This window comes from Podarcis liolepis, assembly GCF_965112155.1.
Source record: "Podarcis liolepis genome assembly, chromosome: 4".
In the NCBI taxonomy this organism is placed as follows: Eukaryota; Metazoa; Chordata; class Lepidosauria; order Squamata; family Lacertidae; genus Podarcis; species Podarcis liolepis.
This window is the reverse complement of record NC_139558.1, coordinates 65604539-65627194: the sequence shown is the minus strand read 5'-3', so window position 1 is coordinate 65627194 and position 22656 is coordinate 65604539. Positions and strand designations below refer to the sequence as shown.

At 42.3% G+C, this 22656-nt stretch overlaps 1 protein-coding gene across 2 annotated transcripts in view; it reads left to right on the top strand.

Annotated features, from left to right (window-relative positions):
- IGSF3 (immunoglobulin superfamily member 3) overlaps window positions 1–22656 on the top strand; it is a 117122-nt gene that overhangs the window by 76608 nt on the left and 17858 nt on the right. The window contains exons 5-8 of one of the 2 annotated variants that reach the window (XM_083498562.1): window positions 576–596; window positions 1216–1605; window positions 3054–3455; window positions 7311–7715. In XM_083498562.1, coding sequence (XP_083354688.1) covers window positions 576–596; window positions 1216–1605; window positions 3054–3455; window positions 7311–7715 — 1218 coding nt within the window. The remainder of the gene's footprint in view (window positions 1–575; window positions 597–1215; window positions 1606–3053; window positions 3456–7310; window positions 7716–22656) is intronic. The other variant, XM_083498563.1, reaches the window with a different exon arrangement.

The window sequence follows — 22656 nt, the reverse complement described above, 5'->3', positions numbered from 1 at the left end:
AATGTGTTCTTGAATGGGTGGAATACTATTTTTCTGAAAGGCAGAACCAAGATTTCCAACAATTGTAAAGTGTACCTTTTTGCTTTAACAGCCTTCACCAACCTAGTCCCCTCCAGCTGATTTGGACTACAGTTCCCATCATCCCTGTGCATTGGCCAACTTGACTGGGACTGATTGGAGTTGGAGTCTAAAACATCTGGAGGGTAGCAGGTTGAGAAATACTGCTTTAAAGTGTTTAGTACAGTCCACAGTCATTCTTGTGAGATTAAAAACAGGTAATGTTTGGAAGTGATGCATTGCATATACCTGTAGTGGACCACGAGCAATCCTCAACCACTACAGCAGGTCATGGCTTTTGCGCATAGGTGTTAAGAAAGGAAATTTCCAGTAAATGAAGCATTAATTAATGCTCAAATAATATTTATCTATATTGAACATTTAATACCCTGTTTTCCTTAATGCAAAATCTAGATGAGATAATTATTTTCAGGGTCTTACTAAGCAGTGTTTTACCTTTTGTTGTTGTTGTTGTCGTCCTTTGTTGTGCTCATGGTGGTGTTCTTTTGGCCTATCAGTCAGTACTCGCTCTAGTTCTGGTAGGTTTTCCTGATTTATAAATAAAACTTATTTCCTGTATCTTGATACTTTCAGCGGGTGAAATATTATTTGACATTTTACAGACCAAGACCTCTCGATAAAGTTCACAACCCGTAAAAGGTCTGTTGTTAAGTTGGTACACAGTTCAACCTTTGAATCAAAATATGTAAACTGAGGCACATCAAAACCATACATTTAAGGCATATGGTTTCCCCCAAATAATCCTAGGAACTGTAGTTTGTTAAGGGTTCTGGAAATTGTAGCCCTTTGAGAGGCTTCCAATGATTCTTTGGAGAACGCCATGTGCTTGTAACATACAGTGTACCTAGAGGTTGGAATAATCTCTCAAAACAGCAGAGAGTAAGATACTAGGAAAGAAATATCAGATCTATTCCTGCCTTTTCTTTCTTTGCAGAAAATTGGTATATATTTAATAGACACAGTTAGAAGAATAGCATTTAAGAGGTGGATAAAATCAGGGTGGGTAGGTGGAGTATGAACTGTCTTCGTTTCCAAGTTCTCGTTGGTTTTTTCTGTGTGTTCAGTGCTGTGACACAGTTTCATTTGGAATGTGTGTGTGTGCGTGCTTGTGTGTGTGTGTGTTCCATTCCTTTGTAGATATGGATATCAATGTCCGGCTAGAGACAGAGAAGAGGACTTACACCGTGGGGGAACCAGTGGAGTTCAGGTGCATTCTGGAGGTACAGAACGTTGCCAAGAGATACTTTTCCATCTCATGGGCCTTCAACAGTTCCCTGATTGCTAGTTTTGGGGCGAATGCCGTGCCGGTCCTTAACAATGAGTTTGCCCAACGAGAAGCTCTGGGACAACTGAAAGTGGCCAAAGAAAGTGACAGCATCTACGTCTTAAAAATTTACCGACTCCGCCTAGAGGACAGCGGCAAGTACAACTGTCGGGTGACGGAGCGCTTGAAGACATCGACTGGTGAATTTATTGATGGGGAGAGCAAACGACCAAAGAACACACCCATCACCGTCCTGCCCCTCAGTAAGCAGAGATGTTGGTTGTTTCTGTTGTGTGTGTGCATTTGTAGAATTACTGGGCCTCAGGCATGGTTATGAGACAGAGCAACTCATGGGGCTGACCTCCTTGGCTGTTGTTGAACATAATGAGCATAGGAAGTTCAGGCTCATTTGACTGGTTAGTTATCCATGCCACTTTCCCCAAAAGGCTCAACACGTAATAAATTTATTAACATTATGCAAATAAGCAGTGCCAGCAGAAATACAACATTTCCCTTTGATAAAGGGGAAAATCAATAATGTGTACTCCCCGTGCTGTAAATGTCGTATTACAACAAACCCCAACCTTTTCTTGGAAATTATTTTTATTGGAATATTTGCAAATGTGTAAGGCATGACAGCAATAGCTTATATTTTCCCTATGTTAACAACACAATCCTATTTATGTTTATTCAGAATGAAGACTCATTGGGGCTTACTGTCTACTAACTATGCTTATGTTTGCAGCCCAGGGAAACAAAAAACAAAGGTGCCGAAAAGTATTTCGCATACTAAATTTAGCATCCCTAAAGAGCTGTTCATGTAAATATATGTGTTTCCAAGGATAGTTAGCTGAAGGAAGCTAATTAGAAGTTTTATTTTAGGTTTGACTGGTGTTGAATCCATTCCAGTTGGCCAATATAACTTGCATTTTGTACATTCGTTACATTTCAAATTAATATTATGCAAAACTAGAAAATTATTTGCAGAAAAATATAGAAGTGAAAAAAAGAAAATAAAAATATAGAAGTGGAAATGTTCTGTTTCAGAAAAATTTTCCACCCCACATAAATTAAGGCTGGATCACAAACTGCATAGGGTTTTAAAGGTAAGCCATCACAACACTATGAGTTGTGAATTCACTAGCAGATTCTGAAGTCGTTTAAGAACTGATGGTAGATGTGCTGTTCAGCCTGTTCTGGTCAACAGTTCAGCCATTTTTAGCACTGGCTAGTATTCATCTAGGGCTGGCAGCTTAACTTGTGTTTTCAGACATATCTCTATTTAGCCATGAATGTTTATGTTTCATGGTTTGAATCTGAAATGAAAGCAGAGATTCTTTAGAATCTGCGGCAGCTATCAAAATTGGCCCCCATAGCTGCTTTTCATACATTGTTCTGTTCCAATTGCAGAACTGTAGACGACACAAAAGTGGTTCAGATGTTTATATCACCTTCCACATTTGTCCACATGATTTCCTCTGAACATTTCCAGGTACATAATCCCAGCATTACCAATACCAATAGCACTTTGTAGACCTGCCACATTCATAGAAATCAGCTACTGAGTGTATCCATTTACTGCTAGATCACATGTTGTATTTTTCCATGCAGTCCCTAGGGAGCCGTTTTGTTCAGAAAAGCGGCGAGTGAATATATGTACGGGCCCCAGGCAACCCTAACTATAATTGCATACACTCTCCTTTAACTGCAGAGACCAATATTTCTGTGGAGGTGACCAACAATGCCAGCAGTGTTTTAGAAGGAGAGAGCCTGCGATTTGGCTGCAGTATCCGCACAGGATTTAGACCTCAAAACCGGCTCTCTGTCACCTGGCAACTTGTGGACAAGCAGAACCGGCGAAGTGACATTGTTCAACTTGACCGGGATGGCACCCTACGCCCTGGCCCGTCTTACGCTGAGCGAAGCAGCTATGGTGGGATCCAGATGGAGCAGATACGTCCTGGATCCTTCACGCTCGAAATTTTCAACAGCCTCAAGGCAGACGAGGGCCACTATGAGTGTCGCATCACAGAGTGGACACGTAGGCTGGATGGGGAGTGGCAGATGATCGGGGAGCGACATAATGGCTCTGCAGTATCCATCACTGCCCTGGGTGGGTATTAAAAGTGCTATTAAATATATGCAATGCTGGTTAAACATTTTGTGTAACCATTTCCCCATTTTCAGTTATTTAGACACCACAAATGTCCTGGTAAGAGACAAAATTAAGCTCAGTGATTGATGACTGGAGATAAAGGAGCCTGTTACCCTATTCACAGCTTGCACACTTCTTTCCTCGTGTGTTCCCCTGGAAACTCGAGGATGAAACTACTGTATTTTTCGCTCTATAAGACGCACCCGACCATAAGACTAGAAAAAAAGTATTCTCTCCCTCTCTGCTCAGCACTTCTCCAGCAAAGCGGGAGGAGAAATGGAAGGGGCTCCGTTTCTCCTCCTGCTTTGCTGAAGGGGCGCTGCGCAGCTCTCCCTCTCTGCGCACCGCCCCTTCAGCGAAGCGGCAGGAGAAGCGGAGCCCCTTCCATTTCTTCTCCCACTTCGCTGAAGGAGCGCTGTGCAGAGAGGGAAAGCTGCGCTCTCCAGCAAAGCGAAGCCAGGAGAGCAAGAGGGATCAGTCCACACCGATGTAGGTGCGCACCGATCCCTCTTGCTCTCCTGGCTTCAGCAATAGCTGTGCAGCCTACATTTGCTCCATAAGATGCACACACATTTCTCCTTACTTTTTATGAGGGGGAAAGTGTGTCTTATAGAGCAAAAAATACTGTAGTTGTTATTGAAACATACTCTGCCTGCCCCCTCACCTTCCTTCTTCCTGGCAATATGTAGCAGCAGGGAGCCATAGCACTATGGCATCATAGCACACATGGTTTATTTAATAAGATATTATTAAGACTTTTTTATTAAGACTTTTCATAATACGTTGCAATAATAAACAAACTAAACAAAAACAAGGAAAAGAATACAAAGTCCTCTTTCACAGGTAAATCTTAACTTGTCCCACACAGAGATAGGTGAACCTCAACTAGGAGCCTCCCTTTTTTCTCCCATCCTCCTACCCCAGGAGATATTCCCTTCCCAGCCTCTCACACAGGGTCCCTCATCAACTATCTATAGTATCCACTAATTTGTAGTTCCCTTGAAATAACAGCACAGAAAAGAGGAGGTTGAGCAGAGAAGGAAAATCAGATTTTGTGAGATTTGCAGAACTAAGGCTCAGTGGGGCGGCTGGAGTGTAGGAAGGCTACATAATGCAGATTTAAAGAATTTCTAGTGAAGTGTTGGGGGACAGAAGTAGCTGGCAGGATTTAATGGTTTGTATGTCACTGAGGTTTTCAGAAAAGTTTATGAAAGAGTCAGGTTAAGAGGTTGTGTTCAGTCTGCAACGAGCTCCACTTCAAATGTCTATGGAGCCAAGGTCCAGAAGCAATGATCTGAAGAAATGCTATGCAGTTAAAAGGTAGGTTCTAAGTAGCTCTGGTCCTATAAAACTACCTGTTTGGAAGGCTACCTGGAAACATATGTAGCCTTTGTGGAGCTCTTTGCTAGGAGAGCAAGAATGTAAGTGTAATTAGGTGAAAAAGGAACCAATTCTAAAAGCTTGTTTAGGTCAGCCACACGTTCCCCAGGAAAACCAGCAAGGTTAGTTCAATTGCCTAGTGACAGAAGTCTGGAATAAGAAATGGGGAAGTTTTAGATGCTAGAATTGTTGCAGGATTGCAGGAGTAGCTTTCTCAGCGAGAGGAGCTGCCACTTTGTCCATCTTTTGTCAGGAGGCCCCCGGTCCTTAAACATCAGGTGGTTCATCTGATTCACCTGCAAAACTGACTGCTACTCCTCAGCTAGAGCAGTGTGTATATTACGCGCACAGAGTTCTTCAGAAGATAATTTAGGCTTGAAATCGTCAAGTATAGTGCTGCCTGAGGGGACTCGTGTCTTCTGCATTACCAATCTCTTGCAGCTGTGTCTGAAATACCTAGGCAGGTGAGACAATTGCCACAAGGTGCCTGGATTTCACTTGCAGTTCAGTGTGTATGTGTGTGAGAGAGAGTGCTTAACTCTCTCCCTCCCCTAGCCTCTTCCTCTTCTGGATAACCATTAAACACATTTTCAAAAGGCTTTAATCCCAAAGATTGACCTGTTTTTGCTGTAATTACATGGGCCGGAGCTGTGCCATAGTGACGTCCTTTGATGATTAGAATCCCTGAGCCCTTTGCTGAAAGTGTGCAGAGATCTCTGTAGCAGCTCTGGGGAAAGGTTGGCAGGCTAAAATTAATCTGCTTGCAGCAATTAATGTCCCAGCTGCCTGGCCATTGTTAATTAATATCTTGTAGCCTTTGGGTCAAGAGGTACAGGCTTCCTGAACAGCACAGAGCCAAAGGCTACTGCCTTCACACCGTCCTGTATGGTCAAACAAATGGAATTTGCGAGCACATAGAAAACCTTCCTGTGCTAGCCTTCTGAACAGTGCATATTCCGGCTGGAAAGTCATACTGTAATAATTGTGGTTTGTGCAAGCTTATCACCTAGTTCAGAGAGCGGTGTTAAAAGTTTCATTGAATTCACAGGCATGTGTGGCATATTAGATAGCATTGTGGATTAAAGCTAGCCAGCAGCAACATTTGGTGCATATATATCTGGTGTGAGCATTTCAAAAGTTGCATAGGATTTTTATTTCAGGAGGGATAGCCATGTTCGCCTCTTGCAGCAAAACCATCAAAGATTTTTGCAGCACCTTAGCAATTCAACAAGTTTATTATGGCAAAAGGTTTCAGGGACTAAAGCCCGCTTCATCAAAAATATTGCCCTCTCAAGAGCTGCATAATAGGAATTTCCAAAAAAAAGGCAGGGGGGGTTACACTGCAGTCTTTGGCAGCAACTATCCCAAGTATTTAATTTATAATGGTATCTTAAAGGTAAAGGGACCCCTGACCATTAGGTCCAGTTGCGGATGACTCTGGGGTTGCGGCGCTCATCTTGCTTTACTGGCCGAGGGAGTCGGCGTAAAGCTTCCAGGTCATGTGGCCAGCATGACTAAGCTGCTTCAGGCGAACCAGAGCAGTGCATGGAAACACCATTTACCTTCCCACCGGAGCGGTACCTATTTATCTACTTGCACTTTGACGAGCTTTTGAACTGCTAGGTTGGCAGGAGCTGGGACCGAGCAACGGGAGCTCACCTCGTCACGGGGATTCGAACCACCGACCTTCTGATCAGCAAGCCCTAGGCTCTGTGGTTTAAACCACGGTGCCACCTGTGTCTTATCTCTCTCAAATTTTTGATTCCATTCAAGTGGGGTGACTTAATAGACATTTTTTATTATAATACGTTAAGGCGAATAAGATTGATACAATTTGGAAAAATCAAACCAGAGGGGATCTACAGCTGCCAACTGCAAGAAACAATCCAATTTTATGTCTGATGATTCATTTTAATATATGCATGTTCATTTTACATGTAATCTTAAACTGTTAACTCAAAAATAACTTTTTACACATTTTCATTGCTTTTTGGGCTTCCTGTGATTGTCATTTCTCACCTTAAGGTCACTTACAGTGTGTTCTAGGAGGCTGAAATGTCTCTTAGTATTGCCAGATTTGCAAGCATTTTTTCTATTGTGCAGAGGTTGTCCTGTTTGCCCTATATAGAACGCAAAAGGAGATTGCTGGTAACACTGAGGCTTGTCAGTAGATTTTTGTATGTTGTCTGTTGAATTTCTAACTCCAAAATTCAGGGATTGGATTGTTTTGTAGAATTCTGGGGAGCAGCTTTGCCCATCCCTGTTTTAATGTGTGTGTTTATTAACTGAGAATAAGAGTTTACCAGACCCACCTCCTGTGAGCTGCTGTTAGGAAAGCACTTCTTACTGTAGTTGCAGAAATTGACATGCCAATGGTATTACAGTTACTGTTGAAATATTCACTTTGTGTGTCTGTCTTTTGCTTTTTGGTAGATGCTGGCTTTGCAGTTACAGCCATCTCCCGCACCCCTGGAGTGACCTACAACGAGTCGTTTGATTTACAATGCATCATCAAACCACATTACCCATCCTGGGTCCCAGTGTCTGTGACGTGGCGCTTTCAGCCAGCAGGCAGCACCGAGTTTCACGATCTGGTCACCTTCACTCGTGATGGAGGTGTTCAGTGGGGAGATAGGTACGCTGGGTTTCGAACCAGGACAGCCATTGAAAAATCGGAATCCAGCAACAACGTGCGCCTGAGCATCAGCAGGGCCAGTGACACAGAGGCGGGAAAGTACCAATGTGTGGCAGAGCTCTGGCGGAAGAACTACAACAGTAGCTGGACACGACTGGCAGACAGAACCTCTAACCTGCTGGAAATCAGGGTCTTACGGCCTGGTAAGTATCCTATTGGCAATGCTGCCAAGACTCTACCTAGTGCAGAGACTTCGGTACGAAAGCTTGCCATTCCAGCTGCTTGGAATTACTCATCCTTTTTTAATATTGTGTTTAGGGTTATAGGGCTTTTTGCTTTGGTATCTTTTTTTGGAGATGCAGTTTTTGTTTGCTTTGTGTTGGTTTCAGAGCAGGAATTCTCGGGTTTGTTTGTTTTTTTAACCACAGAAACAAAAGAGAAATCTCTTTAAACCTCCCTGAAGTTTTCACTGTAGAGAAGTGTAGTGCCACTGTGCTCGTTCCCGACTCCATGAAGCAGGTGTAAACGTCTGTTAAAAGGCAGTTTAAGATGTGTTCTTAGCTCATAGTTGTATGAGCAACTTTGTGGTACCTATGAAATGTGTCTCCAGGACCAATTTCATTCCTCATTTCCTGACAGGGACTCAGTTTTAAGCTTAGACAAGCCATCCTCTCCCACACATCTTATCTTCGGATCTAATGCGAATTACATAATGGTTTGAAAAGCTTGTCTGCCTATTAGTTATGTTTTGTGGGGGTTTTTCCCCCAGAAAACATCCAAATCACAGTTCATAGCACTTGTGAAATGTTTGCTGCCTTCCTAGTTTGTGCTGTGGCTTAACACATTAGGTTTATGAGGATTAATGACCGATCTTACATGTCCAGAAAACACGATGGTTCATCTGTTCTTGGAGTGCAAAATGTACATGCAGGATCACATGTGTAAAACGAAAATCAACATGTTGGAGAAAAGACAAAGCTAGATTTCCACAGTCAGCTGGTTTGGGGCTGGCAATGAAACATGGAGCCTCAGATGTGCATTCTGAAGAAGCACTGTCACAGGAGTGCTTTCTCTCTGTGTGTAGATTAACCCATAAATGTCTTGGCTCATTTGAGTAATCATGAAACTAATCAGTTGAGAAAGGTACGTTTTAAGAGGAGCTCTGGTTTGAGATTGGTGGTCTGGTCACATTGATGAGGGATATGTACTATTACGGTCAATAAGACAGACTTCTAATGAATGTGGTCAGTAAGGATTCAAGGAAGTGCCGTTTAAAGGATAGATGATGTCAGGCACAATATTGTGGCTGTGATCCAACATCAATCAGTAATTCTGTTTATCCAACTCATTCAGTCTAATTTCAGCTAGATACTATTTTTGTGTGTGGCATCTATTATGCAAGTCTCATTCTGTGTCTCATACAAATCAGACAAGTACGTGTGTCTAGGACATGTTGTTTTTGCCCTTCAGTTGCATTCTTGCAACTGCTCCTTTATCAAATGTGTTCCTTTTGCATTTGTAAGTGTGGGATCTCTTGATGCTTCCTGTCCTCCAGACAGATGACATATTTGAGGCTTCTCAAGAGTATCAAGTTTTGCATGTTGAAATCGCTTTACAAATAATTATATAAAATGAATGGGACATTGATGCCTATTAAAATGTAGATAGCGATTCCTTCCTCACATCTAGCGGTGCAGCAATAAAACTGCTAGCACATCTGCAAAGCTAAGTGGGGTCCTGTATGATATCAAACTGGATGGCGGACCACGTGTTAAGATCCCTTCATTGCAGGGGATTGGACTAGATGACCCTCAGGGTCCCTTCCAATTCTGTGATCTCAGATTTCACTGCTAATAGTGAATAGTAGCTGGACAAAAGGACTCAGCACCATATCTTGTTCAGGACTGTAACCTATCCAGTGCACAACCAGAGACAGTGGTTTTTAGTCTGCAGACTTCTGAAACCTTTAAAGCCCTGTGCTGAGTGTCCACATCTATTGAACTATGCAACAAACAGTAGTGGCAGTAACAACAGAATGCTAAAGTCAACCAACCAGAGCTAGATACAAAATAACGGGGCAGGGGGCAATCATGAAATTAGGATTAACTAATACATTGCCTCTGAATACCACTAACTCCCCAAATTTAGTTTTCATTCTGGACCTAAACTTTGCCTTCATACAAATGCAAGCCATCCTAGATGGTGGCAAACATTTGTTGAAAGCAAAGGAAATAAAACTTCTAAAGTTATTCCAATTAGAACCGGCTTATTCCAATTAGAACTGGCTTCTCCAATTAGAACCGGCTTGGCTGATTGCCCCCAAAAGGTGCCCCCACTGGACATGTCAGATTAGCCATCTCAGAAGTATTCTCCTTCAGATGACTGCAATGTCAAAATTTGATTGAGGGAGCGAAAGATGGTTGCACTTAGGCTGTGCAGATCTGGAGTAGAGTTCAGGTTAAGACTTGAAGACTTTGGTTGAATCCAATGGAATGTCCTATTCCATTTTTGCTTGATGTTTCTTGATTACCTCATCCTCTTGCAAAACATTTCAAGGTGTGATCAGTGCCAGTAGCTGAAGCACAGATGTCTGAGGGACTCAGACAAGGACAACAGACCCACTTAGGGAACTGAGCACATGACAGCTGGCTGTGTTGCAGACAACAGATATATTTATATATGACCCCCAGCAGGGAATTTTGTCAGATGATTTGTGCCTGTATCAAATGCTGCCGACCTCATCATCATTAGTGCACTTAAGTTTTCAAACATGAGCGGCATTAAGGCTTGGAAAGGACCAAGGGTGAAAGGATGCTGCTTATACATGCAAATCAGCAATGTCCCCATCCAGAGCAGGCAGTAACCTTTGTTGCTCTTCTTTTATACTTGAATAATTAAGGGAAATTATTTGAGAAGTACTGTAAGCTGCTGTTTTGCCTCATCTAAAAAGGGCACTCTGGTTCCTTTCTATAAACTGAGGAAAACCACAAGACTGCTTCATACTTATGAGTTACCTGCACAGATAATATTTGTGTAGGACAAAATGCGAAACCCCATGTTAGAACTATTTCTCACATGTTCATGTAAGACAGTGGGGTCCAAACTTTTTTCAAAGAGGGCCAGATTTGGTGAAGTGAAGGGCCAACCAAACTTGTTTAGCTTTTTTTAGGCCCCCAAAATGGGCATGCCTGGTGTAAGAAGTGATCATGGTTTGCTACTTTTAAATATCTTGAAGGCCACTGAAGACTACTGTTGACAGGCTTCACAGGAGGCTTGTTTGCTAGTAATGTGCAACAAGATGCCCACAGGCCATTTTAGCACCATGAACAATATGGCCCATTAACTTAACCAATCGCCTAATCCCTAGTTTATCCATATTCAGCACCATGCTGAATGTAAGTAGCAGCTGCTTGCTTGCTTTTTTAAATAACTTGGGGGAGGGGGTCATAAACAAGGATCATAGGAATGATAAATGATACAAATAAGGAGACCAAGTCTCCTCATTTGTATATCCAAAAAATAACATAATAAATTTGCTGTAATATCTATGATATATGCCTCATTATCAGTGGTCAATGTTCAAGTTCTTGGTTTGTGAATTGGTTTAAACAATAACAGCAACAATGAGGAAACACGATAGAAGAGAGTTAACAAATAGCATTCAACATCACGTAGCCCTTGTCATTGTGCTTAGGCTAAGTATGAGTAACAGTCATTTTTCCTGTTATGCTAGCAATCAAACCAGTGTGTGTATGTGTGTGGAAGTGAAGGTAATAATTTATGTTTAAATTTAAATTTAGATCAAACAGTTTGAGCCAAATGCTGATGGGGGAGATTGTTTATTTTCTGGGATACTGGCATATGTTATGAAATTAAACCACACTGGGGTAAGGCATCTTTCTCGATCTGTCCACATCAACTGAAGTTTTTTCTTTTTTTTAAATCTCTCAAGGAGGGCTATTTCCCAAACTGTACCAATTGTCTACCATTGTGCCAGAAAAATCCAGTGTCTGGTTATGTTCTGTCTTGCCACTTGTAATAAATGGCCTATTAGTTATTTATTATGTAAGTCCATATACTCTTGAAATCTATATAATGAAGCTAATTATGGTTTGCCTTCCAATTGTTATTTCGATATTTCATTAATTTATTGGAATATGGAATTCCAGAAAGGCTGGATTTTTGTACATTCCCACCACACGTGGAGATATGTACCGGGTGTGGGGCACCCCTCTAGCAACATGGTGAGGTGCCATTACCAGGTTCCTAGGGATTAGGGATTAATTTCCTGTTGCTCACTGAAATGGATTTAAAGGTTTGGGGTTTTTTGTTTGTTTGTTTGTTTGTTTTTGTTTTGTCTAAGCCATTGACCTGGGTCAAGTTCATAGTTGGTGTTCAATAGGATCAAGTGAACCCACTGATGCACTGAGTAGAATTTTATAGATTGCAGATTTTATACCTGGGCCATGTCCTTCTGTAATATTACAAGTCTTTCAGATGGGGTTAATGGTCTTGTGACTGCCTTACTGTTAAACTGGGTTAGCCAGGAAAAGTGTGGATTTGGTGGAGTAGCAGCCAAGGGGTTTTTAATTTCCCTAGTTTAGTCCATATTTCTTGGTCTGATAGTGCTATATTTCTGTTATAAAAGTCAGATAACCAGTGTAGACCTTTTGCAACATAAAATTGTCATGAAGTGTTGTGAAAACAGTGGGTGGAAGGCAAGGGGTGTCAGTGGAGACGGTGCTGGAGTTAGGATTCCTGCCTTCTCTTTCTGTGCATTAAGTATGGTTTGTGTGAATCTGTTTTGAACGTTTAGCCCAGTTCTAAGAAGTGGTTTGCAGAGGTTGGTATTCCTTTGATAAGTTCTTTTTCCAACTGGAGCCATTGCTTTGAGGTGTCATCTAAAATAAAAGGGACAGCATGTCTTACTTGGTTAGCAATAAAATATAGATCAGGGTTTGGGATACCCCAGCCTCCTTCATTTGGCATTTATTCTTGGTCTTTTGCAGGAGTAATTATTTTTCTGCCATTTTTATATCTGTTTGGGGGAGAGGTCATGAAATAGGTGGACCACATATGATAATAATATTTCTTTGAATCTTTTATAAAACTCAGAAGTGAAAGCATCAGGTCCTTGGGCTTTATGTGGTTTCAGTTTTTGTCAATTTCTTCTATGGAGATGGAGCTATCAAAAAGGTTTTTTCATCATGAGTTAATGATGGTATGGGTAAGTTTTCTAAGAAATTGTGGATATCTCTTTTTTTAATTTGGGCATCGTGAGGTATATAATTTAGAATCAAAGGCAAATTCTGAGCAGAATCAGGAGAAAATGTTTTAATGCCATTGCTTTTTTTGCATACTGTGTACCCCTGACTTAGATTTTTTCTTTTTACATCTGCCAAAAGTCTATAGAGTCATTAATTTCTAAGGAGTCGTATTTCTTGTCTCTTTTGTTCAATTCCTCTAAGGAGGTATTTTGAACCTGAACTTTTATATTTAGTTAGCAGCTCAGTAATTTCCATTTCTAGTTTGGCTATTGTTGTAGAGACTTGTTTTTTAATATATGCTTTTTCTTTGATACAGATACCTCTTGTCACTGCTTTCATAGCCTCCCAAAGGTTGGTAGAATTGGTGTTGTCATTGTCGTTTTCCTTGAAATAGAATTGTAGGGTTTCTGCTATCTTTTCCTTTAGGTAGTTGGCTGGTTAAATGACCATGATGTCAAGGTTTGGATTTCATTGCTCGGTCATATGGTCACTTCCTACTGGAGCATGATCAGTGATGTTATCAATGTTCACTGTGTGAATGGAATTAACTTGTGGAGTAAGCAATAAGGGACGTGGGTGGCACTGTGTGTTAAACCACAGAGCCTAGGACTTGCTGATCAGAAGGTCGGTGGTTTGAATCCCCACAACGGGGTGAGCTCCCGTTGCTCGGTCCCTGCTCCTGCCAACCTAGCAGTTCGAAAGTACGTCAAAGTGCAAGTAGATAAATAGGTACCGCTCCAGCGTGAAGGTAAACGGTGTTTCCGTGCGCTGCTCTGATTTGCCAGAAGCAGCTTAGTCATGCTGGCCACATGACCCGGAAGCTGTCTGTGGACAAACACCGGCTCCCTTGGCCACTAAAGCGAGATGAGCGCCACAACCCCAGAGTCGTCCACGACTGGACTTAACGGTCAGGGTTTTCCTTTATCTTTTAAGCAATAAAAAGTCTAATACAGATCAGGAGTCATGTTGGGGTGAAGGAAATGTCAAACTGAAATCTTTTATATTTTCTCCGTACGTTGTATAAGCCCCATTTTTGCAAGAGCTGTACTAAGTCATAGGAGGTCTTTTATCTTTTAAAAGGTTCTTCCAGGTGGTGCCCTTGCTCAAGCTTTTAGAGACACTGCTTGTACATTAAAGTTGAAGTTACCCCCTAGTCTAGCTTCTCCCTCAGCCAATTTATTGAATTTACATAATACCTTCTGAATAAAGTCAAGTAGCTTTGAGTTTGGTGCACATGGATATCTAACAGTTATTTTTTAATTGCCATCAATTGTCCCTTTAATAAAAACATATTTACTATTCTTGACTTTAAGTATTGAGTTTGAAGTTTATTCATTTGACACATTGTCTCAACCTTTGAGATGGGTAAGGATTAAAAAATGTTTTGGTGAACTGGGGAATTGGCTCTGGAGCAATGCCCATTGTCACTGTGTGTTTGAGTATAGAGTTGAGAATGGACCATCCTGTTTCTCAGGGTCTCTTTAACTGTAGCAATCATTTATACTCTCTTCTCTTGCTACAAACCATAAAACCTAAGTGCTTCTGGAATTGCTTTAACAAAAACTACTGCAAAGCCCTGTTGGTATCAAAATTTAAGGGTCAGTATAGATGTGGCAACACTTCTGATTGGACAAACACCTGCTGGCTCTCAGGTTTAGAGATTGGCTGGGCAGGAGCATTGGGTTATCAAAGGAAGCCCCATATAATGGCGCAGCTAATAGCAGTATTTAACGAAAATCAGCCTCTGTGCCAGGGATATGGATTGTGGTTAATGTAAAAACAGTTCAGTCTGTTAAGGTATCTCTGAAAACTGCAGGCCACTGAACAGGCAAATTGATTGGAACTGCAGTAAAGAGCAGAACAGTCAGAAGCTAAGGGTTGGAAAAGGTCAGCAGCATGGTGGTGGTCTATCACAGAACTTCTGGCTCAGAGAGCAATTTCATTTTCTCAGCTAGTTCAACTCTTTGGCCAATTAATTTAAGAAGCCCTGCCGGTCAGGCGCTTCCCTGCACCAGCAGCCATTACCTGATGGTACCAAAGTCAGCGGTACCAAAGTCTGCCATTGTACAGTCCTTATTGCCATGGGATGATAAGTTTGTATAACTGTGCTCAACTGTAGAAAAGGAAAGGACTATGAAATATTATTTAACTTCAGCAGTAGGGCCTACAACCTCGCTTTCAATATGCTGGCTGAGCCTCTAATTGACGGTGAGTGGCTGGCAGGGACCAAAACCCGTTTCCTAATTCCAGTGGGCCGAAAAGAATAGTTATTTTAAGGCAAGTAATTCCAAAATCTGTCCCGGGTATGGACTACCAAATTAAGATAATCTCCCTGCGAATCAGTGGGTACTAAAGCATAGCCTGCAGTCAGTCACTGACTCTGCCAGCCAGTTTCATGAAAGAAAGCATAAATGTGTAGAATTCAAAGTTTGTTTATGGAGCTTCTCAACGGGATCTTTCTTAAAGACTTATTTCTTTTTCCCAAAAGTGAAGACTACAAGCTTTTGAGATATTATCTATTCTCCACTGACTCTGGGAGGCATTTCAGTTACTTCAGGAGTGGTCCTTCCCCTTCATTCACAAGGAGGAGGGGCTATAAACTTGTTGATTCAGAAAGAGAAGGTTCTCTTTCTCTGGTGTAAAGGGCACAGCTTTCAGGAAGTAGAAAGAAAAGTATTCCTTCCTTCTCTTCCCTGCCTGACATGGGTGAACCGCACAAGGGGGACACCAGTAAAGGGAGGGACAGATGGTTACCTCTGTATGGCTACCGCTATATCCCCTCTATCCAGGATTGCTCAAGGCAATCCATGCTCTACAATTAGCTGCTGCTATGGCGACTCTCCCTTGAAAGTTGTTTGCCTTACCTCTTGAGACGGACACTTGTTCAGAGCTAGTGGTAAGTGCAGCAGCTGTCTCCCAATACACCTGTCAAGGGGGTGAAATGTACTTTGCCATAGCCCAGTCATCTCCCACCGTATTTCTGCGCTAGCCCATTGCATGTTTGTGTGACTCACCCACCCACCCTTTCTCTGCGGAATGGGTGTAGGTGCAGGGGTTGGGTTAAGAGTCAGCAGTATTGGTGTGAGTGTGGGGGTTTTGCTCAGTGCTTTATGGTGATAGTATAGCATGGGAAGCTAGCACGGTGAAGTGCTAGTGGATCTCTCTGTAAACTTGTATCTGGACAAGGTTTTATTTCTAAAACCAGAGAACTGCATCACGGTAGATTAGCTCGTGATGTACTAGCATTTTTTATGTTTATGTTTTAAGTTTATGTAGATCGTGTGTTTATGCTTATCTTGTGCCATGAGATAACAAACACTTTGAACTGAACTGAGTGAGTTTTCTCAACCAGGAACTGTTGGGAAAAGCTGGCTGCTGGGAAGCAGAAACACCCTGACATTTGCTGGGTGACTCTGCTGGAGCTGTTCATACTCTGCTGGTCACACTGGTCAGTGTGCAGTGTAGTATCAACAGCAGATGGTGGGCCCAGGATAACAGGTTATGGGCCGACTGACTTCAACAAGTCCAACGGAGGGAGCATGAAGCAAGGAATGCTCGAGAAATACTCTGGTATATTTGTGTGACTTAGAATTGTTTTGGCTGGAGAGAGCAAAATGCACTTTGTGCACGAGCAGGGTCGTTTTAGTCCATGACCTGCTTTTGTTTATTGCAATTATTCCAACTCGCCTTTGAATAAGGATTTCTAGGGTTTGGGGCTAGAGCACAGCTCATCGAAAGGCAGCTTTGATGGGACTGAAGCATAATTTTTAAAAAATGGTTTAATAGAAGGCTCCCTAGTCAAATCCTTTGGAGCAGAGGAGGACTGTCCATCTACCTGCAGATCCTCCTCTGCCATTTGGATAACCATGCCATGACCTTAGTGAGGTGTTTTGAAGCCCAGTAGTTCTGTTTGCCTAAAATTGACTGAATGAGAGATATCAGGTGCTTCTGGTGATGGGAATGCTTTTCATGAAAGGGGCATGTGAGGTCAGAAGCTTGATTCTCACTTTCTAACACCTTGTCGGAACAAGGCAGTATGCTTGCAAGTAAGTTGGAAAGGAAGACTCACCACAGCAGGGATTACCACTCAGTCCAGCATCATAACAAGCTCAAGGTTTTATTACTGAGCTAAGTTGCCGATGCAGCTGTTAAACACAGTACATACTTAGCTTCCTGGAGAAGAGAGAGAGAGAGTTTACATATTTTTCTTCCATACCAGTGAAGGGAGGGGCTTTTTTTTTCTTTATCATGTGATTCCTTTGATTAATACCTTGCTATTCTTTTTCCCACTGGCCCTTGGGTTTTGTTGCTACCATCTGTTCGACCCACTATGGACCTGTGAATGACAGTTTGCTTGAGTGGCTTCCAGTAGAGACAGACAAATAAAGATGTTTTCAAGACTTCATACTTAGGATTGCATCAGTGACTTACTGAAAGTGATTGACTTTCATCTGGTTCACGTGTGTTACTCCTACCAACCTTATTGGAAGGGTTTTGGTTTTTTGCTCTTTGTTGCTTGTACACTTTGCAAAAAGTCATTTCTCCAGCTTGAAACTTTATTGCTTAGGTGTACACAGTATAGTGATAAATAGTGAAAACCTGTTTCTGAACTTGCATACAGATAATTTTGAAAAGTTTGGCAGCACACAGACTTTACTTCTACTTTTTAAATGACTTTTTTTTTACAAATGTTGGCTCTTAATGAATAACCTGCAGAGTAAATAAGCATATTTCTTTATAGGATGACTTATTCGAATAGAGTTTAATTAAATGTTTTCCTATTTGTGCCAGCGCCATTTATTTTGAAGGCTTTTTGATGAGCCATTGATGAAACAGCTCAGTGTGTGATTTTGCCCTTTGAATCTGCTGCTTGATGCAAGTTCTGTTTTCCATTTTTCACATCTCCATATTCTAATTCACCAGCGATCATTGAGGCGTACACATTTTCTGACGGCAGATGCATCTTGCACTGGAATTCTTCCCTCATAGCCTTTTTATTTATGTGTGCTTCAAATTTTGACATGCTGTGAAGTCTTCTATTTTTCACAGACACAGACGTACATATATGAAAAAGTTATAGATGTTCTTTTTCTTCTTCCCGTCCAAATTTTATAGCTGCCTTCTTCATATATATGTGTGTGTATGTGTGTGTGTGGCACCTGTTTATTTCAGATCAGCTTTTGCTTTTCAAAATCAGAGTTGACCCTAAATCTCCTTGATGATTTCAAAACATGAATTTCTGTCAAGGTTTGAACTCAAGCCTAGAGTATCTCATTGTATTGTGTGACCTGTGGCTTCCTAGCTAGTACTTGCAGCAGGCTGTTCCTCCAACACTAACCACATGGACAGATTCTGATGCATCAGTGCTTATAAAGCACTGCTTATCTGTTTAAGGACCATTACTAACTGTTCTTAGTGTAGCCAATAACAACATCCCCGAAACTGACTCTAAGTGGCTTGGTTGGCCCGCCTAACCTGTTGGATTCTTCCCACTCTCCCATTATTTTACCATGTATGTCTGGCCTCGGATGTTATATGAAAGGGTCTCAAATAACTATGTGATAATTAAATGACCTAACTAAGGAAATGGGTATTTTAAAACATTGGCAGCGTCTATATATTTTAATAGTTCAGATGGGTTTTCTTGCTCATGCTTCTTTCTTGTGAAATTATTTTGATGTCAGTTGCTTTGGCCAAAAATCACTAGCAGCACCTAGTTAAACGATGGAACTCCCAAAGGAGGCAGTGATGGATACCAACCTGGGTGGTTTTAAAAGAGGATTAGACAAGATCTTGGAGGAGATGGCTATCGATGGCTCTGAGTAATAACTGGAAACCACAGAAGAGTGCTCTTGTTCTCAGAGGCTGCTGGTTGGTTTCCCACAGGCATCTGATTGGCCACTGTGAGGACAGGATGCTGGCCTGATCCAGCAGGCTTTTCTTATGTTCTAATCAGTGACCGTTTTCTTCCTCATCTCACAAAGGATGTTCACTAGTAGTACCTAGCTTCCTGAACTTTCTTCTCCATCCTGCCACCATAATTTATCTTACACTAATTAGGGGTGGGTGGGTGGAGAGAGAGAGTTAAGAAAGTATTAAGCACCACTTCATGTCATCTTGCTCTGAATCCATTTTAGGATTCAGTTAATCACTAAAATAATATATATGCTATTGTGATTAACAGAACAGAGAAATAGAGGGAAATGGGACATTCTTCTTCAGTACTACCCCCAAAACCCCACCGGGCAATCATAGGGCCCAAAGTGGCTGTTGTTGGGACAGGCACACCTTTAGGTACTTGGGTCCCAAACCATTTAGGGCTTTATATGCTAGTACAGTGGTACCTCTGGTTACGTACTTAATTCATTCCAAAGGTCTGTTCTTAACCTGAAGCACCACTTTAGCTAATGGGGCCTCCCACTGCTGCCACGCTGCTGCCGCCACGATTTCTGTTCTCATCCTGAAGCAAAGTTCTTATCCCGAGGTACTATTTCTGGGTTAGCGGAGTCTGTAACCTGAAGCGTATGTAACCCAAGGTACCACTGTACCCGCATCTTGAATTGGGCCCAGTAGCTCAGTGGCAGCCAGTGCAGGGCTTTCAGGGCCTGTGTCACATTGTCCTATAGGCTGCCCCACCTACCAATCCGGCAACAGCAACCTGCACCAGCCGCCACCACTATCTTCAGGGGCAGCCTCACATTACAGTAATCCAAGCAGGTTGTCGCTACAGATGTGCAGAAAACTTAGCAAGCAGTTGAAGTGGGAGTTTTAACTGCAGCTTTTGAAAGCTGTTCCATGGTACACTCAAGACTATTCGTTTTGTTTGAACTGGCTTAAGAAATCACACTGTCAGCTTCCCAGAGTGAGGGATGTGCATTCCATGCTGTCACAGGACTTTCGAGAGCTATTACTTCAGGAGCACAAAAATGAGAAGGCCTAAAAAAGTGGGATACAAATGCATTAAATAAATTATAAAATAAATAAATTGGATTCAAGGGCGGGGCAGTATTTTGCCTAGCTGAACCTACTGTGGCAGTACTGTATGCTAAAAAAAAAGAAGGTTGGAATATAAGTCCTTCTCTTGTTAAGATTCTTTCAGCAAAGAATCTGCCCTAGTGGTTTTCTCCAGCCTGTTGGGGAAAGGAGTATAGGGATGGGGGGAAGCAGGGAGTAGTTGTGAGAATCTCAGGAAAGAGTTAATGTTGTCATATTTACCAAGAAACAGTTCTCCACTCTCCTCTCCAGTAATTCAATCATGTTGGCCTGCTTTCAGGCAATACTACGGCAAAGTGACAAGTTAATAACGGCAGTAATAATAGTCGCAGAGCCTAATGTTGTTTCCCTTGCTCATACTCTCATTGCACCATCCTGCCGCCCATGTTGCCTAATGCAATTTCCAGTATTGTTAATCCAGTTTGAGTAGGAATTTTATTCTGCTCTGCAAGAGAATAGCACATGCAGGAGCCAGGGTACCATGTACCTTAGGGACCTGGCCACATTATTTGTGACTCTGCCCTTCCTTGTAATTATATTATTTTTTATTTGTCCTTGATTCTCCAAGAGAGTAAATTAACCTTTGTTGTGAATTAACTCCCCCTCTCCTTGTTCTTTTCCATAGTCCTTTCATAGAAGGGATTGCCCTCAGAGTGACTTCTGCTTGTTTTTCTTTAATTATTCTCAAGCACCACCTTCCCTAGTGCAACTAAATGTGCCAACTTCCTTCTGTAAAAAAGATAAACCATAATGACTTCATGCCATTTCATAAGCAGGTAGTCACAAAATGGATTATATTGTGGAGGTGCACACTTGCCTTGCTTAGTACAAAGTCTCCAACACTGTCAAGTCCCACTGCATAATTTTCCTAACCTTTCCTTTCCCTGTGGGGATAAAACCACAGGAAGTGAAGCTGTAATAATAATATTATTTTGAGGAAGGACAGGCTTAAAGACTTAGTACTCTCTCTCTCTCAATATCTCTCTCTCTTTCTGTTTGCACAGATTTTGTGGAAATTCCAATATATTTCCAAAGTATTATTGTTATTTAACTACCACCCTTCATCCAAAGATCTAAGGGCAGCTCACAAGATAAAAATACAGGATAAAAGCACAAAAGAGATACAGTGGTACAGGGTTACAGACACTTCAGCTGTTGCTGGCTACGCGGCGCTTTTTCCGGCTCGCTATGGCTCCCGTCTGTCCCTCCTCGCGTGTAAGCGGCTGCTGCCCGCTTTGCTGCCATGGCTCTCCTTCCCTCCCTCCTCCTCGGCTCCTCCCCCTCCTCCTGGCTGTAAAGCAATCAAAGCTAGAGCCGTGCAAAGCCCTGCAAGCGGCTCCCACTTTGCTTGACTGACGGCAGCCATGGCTCCGGTCGAGTGCATTCGCTCCGTAACACGCACAGGCATTTTCCCTTACTTTCTAGGAGCAAAAAAGTGCTTGTTTTGGAGCGAAAATTACGGTAATCAGCCAAAAGTCTGGTTAAAGGGGAGTAATTTTACCTGGCACCTAAAAGAAATATAACGAAGGCACTGGATGGACCTTCCACAAATGGGGAGCCACTGCAGAAAAGGCCTGTTCTCATGTTGCCACCCTCAAAACTCTTGGACAAGGCACTTGAAGAAGAGGATGATTGTCAGTTTGTATGGGGAGAGGCGGTCTTTGAGGTATTGTGGTCCTGAGCCATTTCAAGCTTCATAGGTCCAAACCAGCACTTTGAATTGGGCCCAGAAGCTAATTAGCAAGCCAGTGCAGTCCAGCCCGGATCAGTGTAATATGTGCAAACAGTCTTGCCCCGGTGAACAACCTGGGCGCTTAATTCTGCACCAGCTGAAGTTTCCAAACCATCTTCAGAGGCAGCCCTACATATAACACGTTGCCGTAATCTAGCCTAGAAGTTACCAAGGGTTTAGGCATTGCAAGGCCTGTCTTTGTGCATTACAGCAGAACATGGGAGCAGTCAAGTCGCTGTATTGGGACTAGTCTTTTTTTTACTCTTTCATAAAGAGTTGGGTGTGAGCAATGTGGTGACTGGGTTTGCTGAATGATGCCTAATTGGCCAGATTGGTAAAAACAAACAGGGATTCCAGCGACCTCCAAAAAGATCTCTCCAAACTGGTGAATGGGCATTGAAGTGGGAAATAATATTACATACCTTTGAATGACAGCTGTTGGGGAACATGAGCAGGACAGTGCCATTGCTAGGGCCGGCCCTAGTGTTAGACAGCTGCCTCAGATAGCAGATCTGCAGTATCGGTTAGTTATTTTAATTCATGGTGATTATGGTTGCTGTATTTTTACTGCCGTTGTGATGGAGGAACGCTTGTGGGACTTTTCTGCCTCAGGTGCCAAAATAAATTGACTACCCTTGGGTACTATACACCTTGAGCTGAGTGTGGAATCGCATTTGCTTCAGTTAGCTAGATTGTTTGGGGCCAGCTCTGGCTATTGCACGAGGGCTTCCCTTAGGCCACTGTGAAAACAGAAAGCTACAATGATCCCGCAGGGGTCTTATACTCTTAGGTTCATTTTACTGTTTGAAGGGCATTCTCACGTCTGCAAACAAGCTATAAATACTCCTGGAAACCTCAGCTGTGTTTTACTGCATATTTTCAAATGCCTTTTCAGTATGAAACCTGTAGTGGAAATCTGTGGCCTTACAGTGCAGTGCTTACAGTATGTCTACCTAGCCTGTTCATTGCGGTAAGTGGTGCTAGGACTGTAGCCCAAGTCTTGTAACTTCACATCCGATTAATTGGACTAGCCATGGGGGGTGGGGTGGGGGTGTACGTGAGCACGTATGTGCAAGGTTGTCCTGTGATTCGCAAGAACCCCTCTGTATCTTTTTCATTTTTGCCTGTTGCCCTCCCTTCTCTTACATCAAA